Here is a 15,615-nt window from a genome sequence, read left to right on the forward strand (position 1 = left end):
ACTCGCTGAAGCAAACCTTATTAACTTTATGTGAAGACAGCCTTAATTCATTATGGGGATTATGCTTCGCATGTAATTTCCTTATTGCTGGTGTAAGAAGGTGCCACACCGATCAATTTACCATGTACATCTCCTCTAGTCTGGAACGGAGCACCTCATTTGCCAGTTTTTCTGCAGGCAGAGAGGTTCAGCATTGCACCACTTGCTTGGTGACGCATTCTATAAGATGCCAATTTTGCAACTTCTCAGTGCAGAGACCTGCTATTGAAATGAATGGCAGTGTGGAGTACAGAGTCCTTGATACTTAACAAGGAAAAACAAATGCTTAGAGTGGAAACATGGCTGCATGGACCTGCAGAGTGGGTTTCAGGCATTTCAGTAACATACAGTGATCGGCTCTTGGGCTTTCAAATGCTTTGCAGGTTTTCTTTAACCCCTTTCTGCCTGTGCTAAGAAGCTTCATCCCACAGAGCTACACAATTCCAGATCAGGTTCCTCTTCAGTTTATACCACAGACTGAAGACATCTGGTCTGTCTGCTTTCCAGTCCTTTTTGAGAACCGTAGCTTGTGCTATTGGATTTTTAGCAGGAAATCTAGGCATCTCTATTGCAGGAATCAACATCTAATTTGTTGTCACCTAAGTACTAAAAAGCTGAACATGGCTACCAAACTATGAGGACATGTGAAAAGGAGAGATTAACATAACTGAAATAATAAAGGAGAGTTACTTAATTATGTCCAGGTTTTACAGACACCCACAAGGAAAGAAAATCATAAATGTATCATAAAATATTTGCTCATTGTTTACATCATCCTCTCCATTAATAGCAGTAGGGATGTGTGGTCAAGGGGGAATTTCTAAAACAAAAGCTAGGAGTAATGAATGAATTGGTGGATGAAATACTGGGTTCCGTCTTGGGCCCCACATTATGCCCCTTTCTTGACAAAGATAATTGGGGAATATTCATGGGTGGGTTTTTTTGTTTTGTTGTTGGAGAGGATTGAAGGAGTTTTTCTTTTTAGGAAGGGGAGTAGACATTTCCCCAAGCTCTCTTATTTGTAATGGCATTTATGTGTGCTGAAAGAATTATCTATGTGACCTGCCATGCTTTCATCAGAGACTACATTATTGATACAAATAAGTGGTCTCAGTTATCACAATCTCACTGAAATAACCGCTTCTCCCTTTCCTCCCCCTTTCTCAAATCATTACAGTGACCTTGACAGCTGATTGGCTGAGATACATTTATTTTCCCAATGTACTAAATTAATACTCCTAATGTTTATTTTGGAGGATTAGAAGAGTATTTCTAGCATTGATCTATGGTACTGTAACACAAGAGAAAATGAGGATCTATATGAACCATTCTCTTACAACATCAGGAGTCTGTCTGCAAAGCAAGAGAGAGAAATCTGCTGCTGCAGCTTTTAATCCCTGCAAGCTCCAGGAGCATGGGGAAAGCAGACAGGCTTGGCAGATTTTTCCAGCATATCTCTAAGCCAGAGGCAAGCACGAACAGTCCCAGACTCAGACAGTTCTCACCCTGCATGTTTTGGCTCTGAAATGACATTTTAGCTATGTTTGATTTTTATTTTTTTTTTAGTTTTTGTTTTTTTTTTTAGTTTATCACATTTAACGCTGCAGATTACATGTTTTTAAACTGATGCTCATTATCACTTAAATCTTTTTATACACCTTTTGTTCTGATATTGGAAAACGCGTGGCTTCTCTTAACATTTAATATTTGGCCTGAGCTCAAAACTGAGCTGCTGTCTTGCTCTGTGTTGTTGCATCGTGTATGGTCCCCAGAGCCGCTTGAGTGATTCCCTGGGAGAGATGCAGAATTTTCTGTCTGATGGTGCAGCATGGCTGAGAATTGAAAATTCTAGGCTAAAACCCAGTGGTGTTAACGAGGGGGATCTTTCAAAATCGTAATTCGTAGGACCAATAATTGATGGCAAGAAAGAACCTCTAATTTATTTGTGCAAATTCACAAGCTGCTCTTATTTTGCAGCCTCTGTTCAGCTGTGGAGGTCACGTCTGGGCCGGGTGATGTACTCCATGGCAAACTGTCTGCTAATGATGAAGGTACGTGGGTGGCAGCAACTGCAGAGGTACCGTATATTCCAGAATAGAATGTCAGAGAAAGTGCAAGAGAATTACTGGTGCAGAGATAAAGGAAGACTACCTGACTGTACATGAAGGTTTTGCTTAGTGAAGAATTAATTAGACTTAATAATGTCTTATTTAATAGATAACCATTTGCAGTAATGTTCTTTTGAGAACATATCTGTACTTATTTTTCCCCAAATCATCCTGGAGAATATGCAGTAACAATACAGAATTTGCATTTTTAAATTGAATTTCTCAAACACTTAACTAAATGCTGTAATTAAAAGCAGTTATGTGCTCTGTCTTTTTCAAACTGCACACTAGGAATGTTGCTCTGTTTGTGAGCATTAATAATAATGTAGCCTTTGCATATGATGAAGATCCGGAATGTCTAAATACATCCTCCCTTGTCAGCTTACCTCAACTGTAAGATACCTTCTTTCAAGTTAAATCCTCACTAGTGGGTGGGGAGGAAAGAGAAAGGAATAAAAGCAAAACTGTCTTCCACTGCTGGTTTTTTCCCTTGTTTTCCCTCTTACTTTTTTTAAGGAATACTACTCCATTTGGTGCAACACTCTTAGCTTCTGCTTGTGTTCAAGAAGTAGAAATAAAACTTCTCACATTCCCCTCATAGTCAGGGAAATAGGGATGTCGCCATTCTGAGCTTGCAAGGAACTGCTGTTGTCCTGAGCCTAACTGTTCTTCAGAAATCAATTAGCAGCAACAGCCTTGGAGCAGAGCTGTCAGCAGTATAATCTTCAGAGGCCAAGATTTGCACTCCTTGCTCCCTGCTCTTTGCCCAAGGTCATGCCAAACCTGACCCTCTGATGTTTGCTAAGCTATTTCCCAAATGGGGCTCCATTCTTAGTATTTCGTTACTTCAAAAAGCATACATTTTTTTAGTTAAGATCCAGTTATCCAAATACTACTTTACGTGAAATGGAATATCCTTTTTATGAGAATTGGGGAAAATAGAAATTTGTATTCATGACGGTATCGCAATCAGAACATTTCTGTCTTGAATATAAATAATTGTCCATTAAACCATGACTTATTTTTAAAAATTAGTAAGCATTTGTGTTTTGAAGTAGGTATTTGACATGGGTTCAGTTTGTAAGGAACTTTCTTTTTCAGAAAGCAAGTGGAGAAAAGCACAAGTTGCCATCCCAAACACAGTAGGATATGTAAATAAGAAAATGCTGGTGATACATTTTTTTCAAGAAGTTCACTTTACTTTTGACTGTGAATAGTTTTTAACACTTTCAGCGTTTTTCTTCTTGTATACATGCAAATCCACATGCATGCATAGTTCTCACCTTTCTTCTGATTTGGTCCTGTTCGTGCTACTTTCCTCTAGTAATAGAAATATATTTGTGAATACCGATTATCACTTTTTTTGAAATGGTACTTCAGAAACACTGCAGCTCAAATACTTCTTAAGACCAATTTTATTTAGGGCCTATCTCACCGCTGTTAAGTTACAAATTTATGGTTCCACAGTAACTTCCAGATTACATAAAACTGCATGTTAATGCATAATTACTTTCATCAGAAATTTGCATTTCAGTGCATTGGCTACAGTGGTGTTGTGAGTCTTTCAGTTTTCAGAAATATCCCTATATGGAGGAGTGGCGAGGTTTTAAGAAAATTTTTTCAAACGTCGTCACGTTGCAGTTAAAACCAGAGTAGTACATGAAGTTAATTTTTCTGCCCATGTGACAGACCCTCTGTGAGAGAATTATATTGGGGTTTTATAAGTTTAATAATTTTAAGATCATTCTAACATGCAGTAATGCTATAATCATCCACCTTCTACAGTATTCAGTATGAAACTGTTTCTTCAAAACATTTTTAAACATTTTTGTTAATTCACCCATGAACAATTAATATAATTGAACAGTTCCACATATTTATAATTTTTTTGTTGCTGTTGTGTAATACACTTTAAAAACTGCAATTGTTTTTATTCAAGTATTTCAAGCGTATGTAATTTAAAAAAAACAAAACTGATTTCATTGTCTTAAGTCAGTGCCATCTATTGCCATCTAGTGAACATTTACAATATTGCAATATGGTCATATTTGATTCCCAAGTGCTATTAGGTGAATGGAATAGCTTGTGCTCTTAGTAGATTAACAGTAATCATTTATTAAACTGTGACATTGATATAAAAAAAGAAAAACCAATTATCTTATTTTTACTAGCCTCTTTCTTTGGCCAAAAAACGCCAGTAGTATTTAATAGAGAACAATCTTGTCAGGATTGACTCTTGAAAATAAAAAAAAAATACTTTGATTAGATGCTGGGCCTATAACTATTTAAATCTACTTCAGTTATCCTCAATTCTAATTAGGTTTATTTCATGTCATATCTCTTCTACATTACTTATCTGACTCAAGGAATTCTGTTTATGTAGCACAATGATTTTTGTCTTTTTAAATATGGCCTCATTAATTTCATAGCTAAACATCTTATTAAATGATTGAGATGGAGGGGTATATTGTTTTGGTTGTAGTCAGTGAGGTGCAAAGAAGTGATTCACCCAGACTTGCGCAGGAAACTATAGTGGAACAGGAAATTAATCACACATCTCCTTTACCCTGGGATCATCTTTCCTAGGTACTGAATTCTGCTTGTCTGTGGGACCGATAATCCAATTTGGTAGCAGCTTAAGGCAGTCTTACTATACGGTCTTTTCCTGTTCATCCCCCTTTTTTTGTACAAACTTTTCTTAAATGTATCCCAGCTTCCTTCTGTGCACCGCTATTGGACTTAACTGAGTGACAAAAACAAAGAAATGGTGGATTTCAGTCGTATCAAGTGAATCGTCTTTTCCCGTTTTATGTGAACAGGGGGCAACTTAAGGGAGGACGTGGAAATACAGCGGGAAGGGAAGAGGAGACCACATAACGTGTCACTGTAGACTTCCCTTTACAAGAACTGTGGACTTAAGTCACTATGAAGGCGTACCCTGAATATAGCAGCATGGGGGAATATTCTTTTAAAATGCAACTGATGATGTGCATTGCTTCATTTCAACAATCTAATTGCAAAACATCTGTCATTTTACTAAATCACCATGGAAGTGTCTTGAAAACTTTTTAAGCTCTTTTTATCTGAGCTAAAACCGCTTTTGACATTATCTTATCAGACTTTTACCTCTCTGAGGAATAAACACTTAAGTGCTTTCCATATGTATTATAAATGCACTCTAATTAAAGGCACATTTTGCACTTTTTAGATTTTTTTCAGTGTTGTCTTAGCTTTTTTAGAACTTGCCCTTCGTAAAAACAGAAGCATTAGAATTTATTTTAATTTAGGTCTAATACAATTAAAACTGTACAAAGCAGGAGGTAACAGCTTGTGCTGGTGACGCAAGGGACTGATGCCTAAGGACTTTGGTTCCTCTATGATTTAAAGGAGAAAGACTGCATGAATCATCGTGTCTTTTGCCAAACTGTGCTGCAGTGCTGCTCTTTGGATTCATAACACTGTGGATCTCTGCTTTCATAACCCTTCCACAAGTGCACTGGATAGAGAGGAAGGATAAGTAATCCCTGTCCTTTCTTCCCAAAATACAGTATTTATGAACGATATACTTAGTATAACTAAAGCTGATTTTTAGTCGATGGTTTATTGAACCTACTCTCAGCATTCTACACATCATGGTCATTTATGATTATTTCTAAATATCTCATAATTACTATTTTAAGTACTTCACATGATGGTAAGGAAAACATGAAAACGTATAATGCAGTGACCGTGAAGGGAAATACAGTTAGACTTGAGTGCATCAAAGGAAAACCAAAACCCCCTTGCCATTTTTGTGCAAGTAGATCCAGGGGCTTACAAGAACTATTTTGGATGAGTATATTTAATGTTATCTCCAAATTTTCTTAATAAAAGAGATTTAGAATTATAAAAAAAAAAAAAAAAGCCAACTTTCATTCATATCCTGAACTGTGTAACTTCAGTGCTTCTTTGGGGATTTTTTTTTTTTATGAAGGTGTGGAAAATCTGAAGGCTCGTAATCTTTAGAAATTAAAGACCATGACAATACATCGGCCCCACCTTTACGTCTTAAGATCACAAGCTGTAGTTGGGTTTTTTTGTTTTTTTACTGGCAGTACCTAATATATCTTACTCCTCATAACTTGTACCAACCAAGACTTCGCTCCTCTGGGAGGGTGTCTGTCATTATCTGGAACAATTTTTCTTGTACCATGTCACATTAGTAAAACTGGGAATGAAAACAGAGTCTTTAGTAAATGAGACCAAATCTCATCTACTTTACAATATGGTCCTTCAGAAGGAAGTCAGATAAGATGCTTTTATAGCTTACCACAGAGTAGTTATCATTCTGTATCACATGCAGGGTACTCTAGAAATTTACTACTGCTTCCATGATAGTGTAGGGGGAAGAGCAAATGCATATAAAACTCACTGTGGGATCCTGGAGTAACTACAAAATGAGGTTGTATTTAGCAGCAAGCTTTGACATTGTGATAATGTTTTACAGTTTCTTCCTGGGGCCATCCTTGCCTATGCTTAGGGGTGGCTTTGGACATATATATATAACGTAGTCTCTTGTAATCTCCTGGAAGAAATGGGTCCCATTCCTGTGACAGGTACTGCAAGGCATGGGGGAGATAAGCACAGATGCAATGTGCTGTGCCGTTGTATGGAAACAGAGTGCCATATCCACAAATAGAGTGCACAGACTCTTAATGCTTTACCTCTACTCTCACATTTTAGGAGGTGTGAATGTTTACGTACTCCTAGTTATAACACATATGGTGAGGTACAGTCACTTGACAGGGAATGCAAAAAGGGGGGAGGGTTTGCTCGCCTGACTAGGCCAAGTCCATGAAGCCCACACAGCGTGGACCTCCAAGACATTACTTGGCAGCTTGTTCCTACCAAGGCTGGCTACTGTCTACGCTAGGGAGCCTGTGGTGGTATAACTGTGCAAACAGTGCCCCCTCGTGCAGCTTCTTCTGGCCAAGACTTTTTTGCAGTCAAATCGTGCTAAGCTGTAAACTAAGCTGACAGAGGCACTTTTCTATCAGCTTAAGTGCATGATCTCCTGGGAGTTGTTTTTACATCAGTTTGGGGATGTGACTGTAAAGCCCCCATCCCTCGTGGTTGTGCTACACAGCTTGGTTTTGGAGCCTTAGAGCATGCATGAGGCCGAGTGCTGGGTAAGGGGCAGCTTTAGACCACAGAATGGAAGACATCGAGCACAAAAGCTAGAATTTTATATCACAAAATTATTTCTCCAGCGAGCAAATTTGGTGCTAAAAGGGATAAAATTCACAGTCATAGACAATCTTTCAGATTTTATAAATGATGCTCTTGCAGGTATTAATAGCTAATATAAGCATGGCTGGGGTTCCTCTAAGGAGCCAGTTCAGAGGTTTAGGCCTACCTAAAACAGTGGGACTCCATGATCAGTCAAGTGAGAGCTGTTACAGTGAAAATTGAGTTTTTCCTAATTCATAAATTTATGAAAATTTTGGTAGCATAAATTTCATCACATCTGAGTTCTGAGAGCTAAATAAATCAGAGTTTAAATAAATACATTTGTGTTTACATGGCCTGTTGTCGTTGCTCTGAACTCTTTCCATTACCAATAATAAGCATGAACATGGCATGGCACACTAGAATTAGAATAAACGCTAAATGTTAGTAATTAACTGTTCAGAATTAATCGTTATACCCACAATATGCAAGTTGTTTGCAAAAGAAAAGTCCTGCAGAGCAGGTCCTGGGCTGTTTAAGTAGCCTCTGCTATTATAGGACATGTAATTTCTCTTATCTACACATCAGATTCCAAAGACTTCTCTTGATTTTTTTGTGTGTATGAAACAATTAGTATGTTCCAAACGGTGACCTGGTGCACGGGTCAGGTAGGGTTCAGTTGGTTTAAGTGCAACCTCAGGAAAAGAAATCTATTACATCTGGGGCACATTGCCTCCTCAGACTAAGCAGGAGATGAAGAAAAAGTACCTTTGCCAGGAGCTGTGATCACATTAGGGACAAGTTAAATGAGTACTATAATTTGACCAAGAAAAATGGTAGGGTAGAGAGTATCCCAAGATGTCTGTGGAGTTTTGAAAGATTATTCTTTGATGCCTTTTGCTTCTTAACACCCACCACAAATTCTTCTATTAAGTCGAAGGGCAGGACTGTCAGGAATCACCAAATTAGTACAGCACAGAGTCTTCTGTCTTTGCGCATGCCTGGCTTTTATAAGCAAATGCTGGCTTTCTCTGCCTCTGCTCTGGGTTGCTCCAAGAAGCCGTAGCCGAGGCCAGTGCAGCCCTGTGCCCCGTGAACGTGCCTACTACGTGTCTTCCAGTCCGCGTAGAGCACATGCAGATTCTCTCATGTATGCCTGCCAAAGACCATGTAGCCAGGCTCTAGAAGGCATTTACTGCCTAGATCATTGAATTACTGCGGATTAACCATGAAACTGCTGGACTGCAGTCAGCAGTCATGTGGGCATTTCTTTCCTGTGGGAAATGGGACCGTGATTTTGTTGAATCTGCTGTCATGGCCAGGGAGGGGGGGTCTTGCAAAGCTTCCTGGAGTTCAGAACCAGCCCACCCCTCACTTAGTTTTAGCCCAAATCAGTTTTCTATTTAGATGACCTGTTCATTTTCCTTTTACTCAGTATCCTAGAAGGGAACAAGGGTCTGGGTGGAGAGACAGAAAAGGTCTTGTTTCCATTGGCAGCAGCGCTGGTTTGTCATCTGAAAATGTGCATGAGTTGCAGCTTCTGACACATTATTATTTTTCACAAGTTAAGAGCATGTGAACAAGCAGTTCCCAAAGCTTCAGAACATAGTTTGTTAAACCATGTAAATTATACATATATTTGAAACGTGAGACACTTCTCAAGCATGTATACCCCAGTCACACAGAAGGCTTTTGGCTTTCATCCTAAATCGTAATCTAAGCTGAAGAGTAAATGTTCAGATTTTTTGGTTTTGGCATTTAGCTGCAAACAGAATATGATCCAGTTGGGGGGAAGAAAAAAAAAAAAAAGGAAGATCCCCTGCAGTTCCAGTATAACTGAGAAAAGGCCAATATAGTCAGCTACTAGTGCCTACAGTGATAGGTAGAAATTCTGTCCCGCTGACAAGTTGCAACTACTTTAACTCTGTTTGAATATGTCTTTAAAAAGAAGGTGACATAAAGGCTGAGGAATTCTGAGCTTAAATATCTGGTCGTGTGTTTTTCACCCCTTAGGACTACGTGCTTGCTGTAGATGCTTATCACACCGTCATCAAATATTACCCACAGCAAGAGCCTCAGCTGTTGAGTGGAATTGGAAGGATTTTCCTTCAGGTATGTTTTTTATTCTAAATCTGCTAGGTAATATTGCTGTTGACAGCTATGTAGTGTAGAATTGTTGCATTTAAAACTAGCTGTTTTTACAGGGCATGTATCAAATTGTAGAGGCAGTGGTCAAAACAAAAAAAAAAACCTACCATGTGTTATTAGATAAAGTTAGGAAATATAAAGTACTTACAATATTAAAAGTACATTCAAGTACATTAGTGAACAGAGAACATGCTGTAGAAAATTATGCTAATAATATAATCAAAGAGCAACATTTTGCTTTCCCTAAAACTAATGATAAAGCTCCCATTGATCTCAGTGAGCCAGAATTTCACAAAAAATCTCATTTCTCGCTGCCTCAAAGTACATGCAGCTCTCGGTCACTGTATAACTGCCATCTTCATCTTGAAAAAATTTGAGAGTTTCCTTCCTTTGTCCAGGTTATACCCCTGAGAAGACAGGGAACATTAAAAGGAAAAACAGGGCTGCACAAGTATAATAAATTTCATTGTAGCTATGTACTTACCATAATAAGTAAAAAAAGATGTAAGTACAGTAGTACTTTTTTGTTTATCAGAAAATGATGCATCTAAATAATTAGTACCTGACTGTTTTAAATTTCAGTATCTCACAGGTTCTTTGCAGTTCTTTCATATTTCTGATACTATTATTTCAAACTTTTCCTTTTTTATCTACTTCCTTTTATTACTTCTTATAAATCTAGTTTTGAGTTGTTGAGTATTTACGAACAATCTTGTTTGTGGCATTCATGTTGTAAAATTATATTGAAATGGAACAATTTATTCTTGATAGATAATTACATCATTAATATTTGTTGCTTGAAATCATAGAATGTCATTCAAACTCAGTTACACATTTTCGGTTCTCAGCAGTAACATGTTTTCACAGTGTGGTAGACATGTTTGTCTTTAAAAGTCTCTGATTTGAAGTGGATCTCCATCACTATCAAGCAATTTTATGATATTGGCTGTGAGCTTTAATTATTACCTGAATAGGTAACCTAGTAATTATGCATATTAAAGAATGGTACTGCAAATATGCATAGTACTATTGGAAATACAAGTTATTAATAGTTGTGTTCTTACTGGGAAAACGACCAGGTACGTTACTGGTACTGCCTTGCTGACAAGAGTGTCTGCCCTGGTGTCACGCTCCCCTGTCTGTTAGTAGCTCGGTTTGCTATAGAAAAATTTTCCCTCTCAGGAGGAAAGCATCTCCTAACTTTGGAAAGAATTATGTTCACCCAGTTTCAAAAGTGGTGTTTGCAGGCTCCGTGCAGAGTCATTTGAAGTCATTGACATCCGCGATGTTGGCTGTGACAACAGGCGTTTAGTAGTTAATGGTTTTGCTGTCAGAACTGGACATAGCAAAAGGGAGTATGAGGAGCCCTTGATATTATCATGTGATCCTAGACAGTAGTTAATAAAAAGCATCACTTCTAAATTCAAATGTTTTCCTTCCTTTTAGCATCTTACAGAGATAAATTTGTATTGTTTGGTATGTTGCCTGATTTTTTTGTGACAAAATCTTGAGCTCTGTCTGGAGGGTATTGTTGCAATAGATGCAAGATTTTGATGTATTAAGAGAAATACTCAGTGTGCAGGTAAACAAAACCAGTAAGTTCAAATCAGAGAAAGAGAAATGTGTTGCAGGTCTGGTCACCATCTTTTTGGTAAGACCACTGTGCACTGTTGATGAGGCACTCTGTGAAAAAACTAAACCTCTTGCAGGTAAAATGGGAAAGCAATTTTTTCGTATTCAAATGTCACAGCTTCTCAAAACCAGGTAGTGATTCCCAAATAACCTCAGACTGTTCTCTTAACTTTGAACATTATCCAAGAGAGGCCCAAGGGAGCCAGATTTCAGCTGCTTATCAGTCACAGATACTGTCTGACAATAGATACCACACATATGAAACAAAGCAATAATGTAGAATGAAGTGTAAGTTCAGGAGTTAAATAGAAAAAGGTAACTATTTTCAACATACAAAACCTTACTTTGTGTGTGATTTTTTTTTTTATTGATTAAATTGAGCTTACTAATGTCTTCTTTATGTTCACATGTAGCGGGGCATAAAGAGGCCTAGATCTGATGTATGGCCTTTAGCTGCTGCCTTAACATCAGTGGGAAATAAGGATGAGAGAAATGGAGAATGCAGAAGACAGAGGCTATCGCAGAGAAATTTGCAGAAGCACTGTAATTCTGTCAGCAGTCACCTCACCTGTAAAATAGAAAATCACATGAAATGGGGAAACAGTGAATACATTTTATTCTCTAGGATATTATTGTGTGTTGCTAATAGACTCTGCTTGCTGGCTGACCTATACAAAATTGCCATTTAAATACCTACATTAAAGAATTTAGAAAGTGGAAAGCTGCCTGACCTTACCCTCTGCAATAGATTGCTGCTAAACAGAGTTAAAAGCAATAAATAAATCCTGGGAGTACTTAAGAAAAATAATCTTGGTTTCCAGACAAACAATATTGGAGGCTCCTTGTTAGAAGATGTGATTATTTGATGTTAACAGAGGCATTTTCATTTTTATTCAAAGTGCTAATTATTATTAGATACTGAAGTCATGTTTTCTGAACTAAGCTAAATTAAGTGATGGAGGCCACTTTAAATATTTAACATTTTAATGACTAATTAAAACTAATTCTTTCTTTTAAATGTTCTGCCAAAAAAAAAGTAAACTGTTTCCCCTCAGTGGGGAAAATGAGAATTAAAAGTTTGGTATGTTTGCTGAGAAGATACAAGATGCTGCTAAGAAATGAGAACTCTTCATGATCACAAATAAGGTGTGATTAGTCTCAAAGCATATTAGATTTGGATTCATCAAGCTCCCAGTGGAGCAAACTGGTAGTTTGCTTTAGAAATGGATTATTCTCATGGTTAGGGGCTTCCTTCTAATTTCCAGGCTAAAAATATTCAAGGACAGATTCATTTACACTTGTGCCAGCATTATCCTTTAGTTAAAAGTAATTTTCTTAGTGGTTACACCTTTATTTTGGGAAAGAAAATTTATCTTTTGTCATTGTAACTGAATGTGTAAGTTTTTAGAATGAATTATGTTTGTTTTGCTTGAGTCCAGGTATATAACGTCTGGGAGAAATGCCTCTGTTTAATTAGGTAGAGTATTAATGGGTATTCCATAAATGATTTGGTAGATGGGCAATTGCATCTTTGACTGCAATTGGATCATCCCCTAAATGTAAAGAAGAATAATTTCATTATGTTGTCAAGGGAGAGGTCTTGTGGTGAGAGGTAAAGCAGTACCAGTTATACCATTGATGTTGGTAGGGCTTTGGATACTGACACTACAATACTCCCATAAGCAATTTGGGAAGAAATCTAGATGAAACCTTAAAATGGTTGTTTGCTGTGTCTGAAAAGTGTACTGGGAAATTCATTCACTGGAAGCCTAGAAGGACTTGCTGGATGATCTTTTCCACAAGGATCCCGTTTTAGGGTTTGCAGCAGTTTTATTTTTCGGTTAGGTGCTTGCACAATGAAATCAGAAACATGCTTCTAAAATGTACCAAGCTGGGAGTGGTACAGACGCTATGAAGGGCAGGATCAGAATGCAAAATAATGTTGACAAGTTGAGAAACTGAAATGTTAAATTGGCCGTGATTCAAACAGCGAAGGCAAAATACTACCAAAGACTGGGAGTAATACAGAAATACAAAATGGGAAACAACTAACGAGATACTGTTCTGTAGAAAGGAGTTAGGCTAAGAGTAAGTAAACTACACATGGGTAAACAAATCGGACTTCCAAAATACTGTGGCATAAAAGAAAACTTCGTTTTCACATGTGAAACATAAAGTAATTCTTCCGTTCTCACTGGTGGTTAGAGACCAGTTGGTGATCAGCGGGCACTCGGGGAGGATGTTAAGGAACAGGAGACGGTTCAGAGAAGAACAGCAAGAATGATCAGAGAATCCAGAAAGCATTACCTGTGAGAAAGGGGTGAACACCGATTTGCTTGAAAATCTATTCTCATTCTAGAAGAAGTGCAATAAAAATTTTCAAGTATGTAAAAGGCTGTTAAAGAAGAGGAGTTGTACTGTTCTCCCTGGGACAAAGAGTTGGGGTAAAAAGTTCAGCAAGGTAGACTTAGAGTATATTTTGTAATACTAAGGGTATGTAAGAATTCAGGAATAAGTTTCCTAGGGAGGCTGTGTAATATTCAGCATCTGTCAGCTTTAAGGAGATTTCAACACATTCATCAGAAACATTTTTGGTAACGTTGGTCCTGTTCTTGAACAAAAAGGTGACCTTTTGAGGGCCCCCTGCAGCACCCCACCTGAGGGCTTCCTGGTTTCCATGGCTTTCTGCTCCTGAACTAGTTTGTTTTCCCTCCCTTTGATAGATTTATTTTACCCAATAGTAAGTTTTCTTCTCCTTCCATCCCTCCAGCCCAAAATTAGACACTGTATTGTGAAACCTTACCAAAAGTATGAGTGTATGCTTCTGAAACATGCATTGCTAACATTACCAAATGTTAGCCTTCTTCAAAGAATTTTCTTTTTTTCCATTTCAGATAGCAATGCATGTGACCTACCCTTAGGTGAAATATCCCTTCCTTCCTAGGAATCCCCATCCCCTCCCCTCCTAAAATCTGTGCCTCTTTATGCCAGCTTTGAAATCCCTCCTTTCTTCAGCCTGCACAATCCACTCCCACTGTTCTTCAGTCTGCAAATGGACTGTCTCCCCAGTCACCTCAGTGACCCGATGCATTGGGGTTGTTTTCTGACACGTTTCGGTTTGATGCACTGAAGTCATCCTGTGGTCCATGGCTATGGCCCATAAGCTCTGGGTTGACCACGGACAGGCCCTACGCTACCTGCCAGGTTATTGTATTTCAGTTCTCCTGCCTATTGACAGCTTCTGCCTGTGGGCAGTGTCTGTCTTCACTTCCTGCAGAGTAACACCCAGGCTCACTGGAAGTAATTCTGACCTTTTCTCATTTTCAGCCAATTTTACAAACTCTGGAGTTGGTTACAAAAAAAGAGCCAGATGAGGAGGTGGGCCACCCCTGCCATACAGTCCCTGAATGCTCCACAACGCACAGCTGAGAAACCCTGCTTTAGATAAAACTGCTCATGCCTTGGGGGTTCTTTTCATGATCTTAACGTGGCTCTTCAAATACCTTGTTTGAAAACAGGCGTTACCCACTCAGCTTGGTACCATCAATTAGATAATGGACTTTGATACGTTTTCATGTTCTTATTCTTTGTAAAAGATATAATCAGGCTGGATCTCTATTCTTCTTCTTGTGGTAACTTTCTTACGATTTTACTGTCTAGATTGGAGACATAAAAACTGCAGAAAAATACTTTCAAGACGTTGAGAAAGTGACTCACAAATTGGATGGACTACAGAGCCAAATTATGGTTTTAATGAACAGGTAGGTAATTTAATAGCTAAATGAAACTTTAAAATATAGTTTTGCAAAGTATGCATTGTGAGCATTAAACTACCCTTGAGACAGTCCCATTCTCTTTATGTAACTACATCTGTCATAAGTGAGACTGAATGGCATATAGACCCAGGAGATCTGTATTACTCGGTACAGTCATATTATCCTGGATTGAAATTGTGATCCTTCAGTTGATTTTACAAAGCTTTTTCTCATTCTTCCAGGCGTTGCGTATTTTCACTCTGCTTTTTCAATATACATTTGCATAAATAACTCTTTAGGAGAGAAGAAGCTGTTTTGGGCCCTTATCCTACAATCAGGTGTGCTAGTAAAGTTACCGCCTGGTAGTTTCAAAGAATGCTGGAATACATTGTAGTAAATCGAGCTGCGTGATGGGGGGCTCAGTTTGTAATGGTTAGCACATTGCCTTAATATATTTAGAAAATACTATTCAGAAGTGCTCTGAAAATTATATAGCATGGCTAATTTCATGAAGGGAAGTAATTCCAGGAAGAGAGTATCTGCATTTAAATTAATAAAAGCACAATGAAGACTGTTGCTTTGGTAGGCAGAATATGTAATAGCCAAATGATCCAAGTTGTCATTCCATTTGTCTGTAAATCAGTGTCTCCTTGCTGGTTGTAATTACACCGTGAAGAGCAAATGTCAGAAACTCTCACATCTATAATAGGAAAAATAAAAAATGG

General features: G+C 38.1%; 1 protein-coding gene across 2 annotated transcripts in view; it reads left to right on the top strand.

Annotated features, from left to right (window-relative positions):
- Positions 1-15,615, top strand: part of TRAPPC12 (trafficking protein particle complex 12) — a 53,657-nt gene that overhangs the window by 36,183 nt on the left and 1,859 nt on the right. For both annotated transcript variants that reach the window (XM_009634270.2, XM_035889899.1), the window contains exons 7-9: positions 2,017-2,090; positions 9,369-9,467; positions 14,796-14,896. In XM_009634270.2, the coding sequence (XP_009632565.1) occupies positions 2,017-2,090; positions 9,369-9,467; positions 14,796-14,896 (274 nt within the window). The remainder of the gene's footprint in view (positions 1-2,016; positions 2,091-9,368; positions 9,468-14,795; positions 14,897-15,615) is intronic.

This window comes from Egretta garzetta, unplaced genomic scaffold (assembly GCF_000687185.1).
Source record: "Egretta garzetta isolate BGI_Z169 unplaced genomic scaffold, ASM68718v1 scaffold62, whole genome shotgun sequence".
NCBI classification, from domain to species: Eukaryota; Metazoa; Chordata; class Aves; order Pelecaniformes; family Ardeidae; genus Egretta; species Egretta garzetta.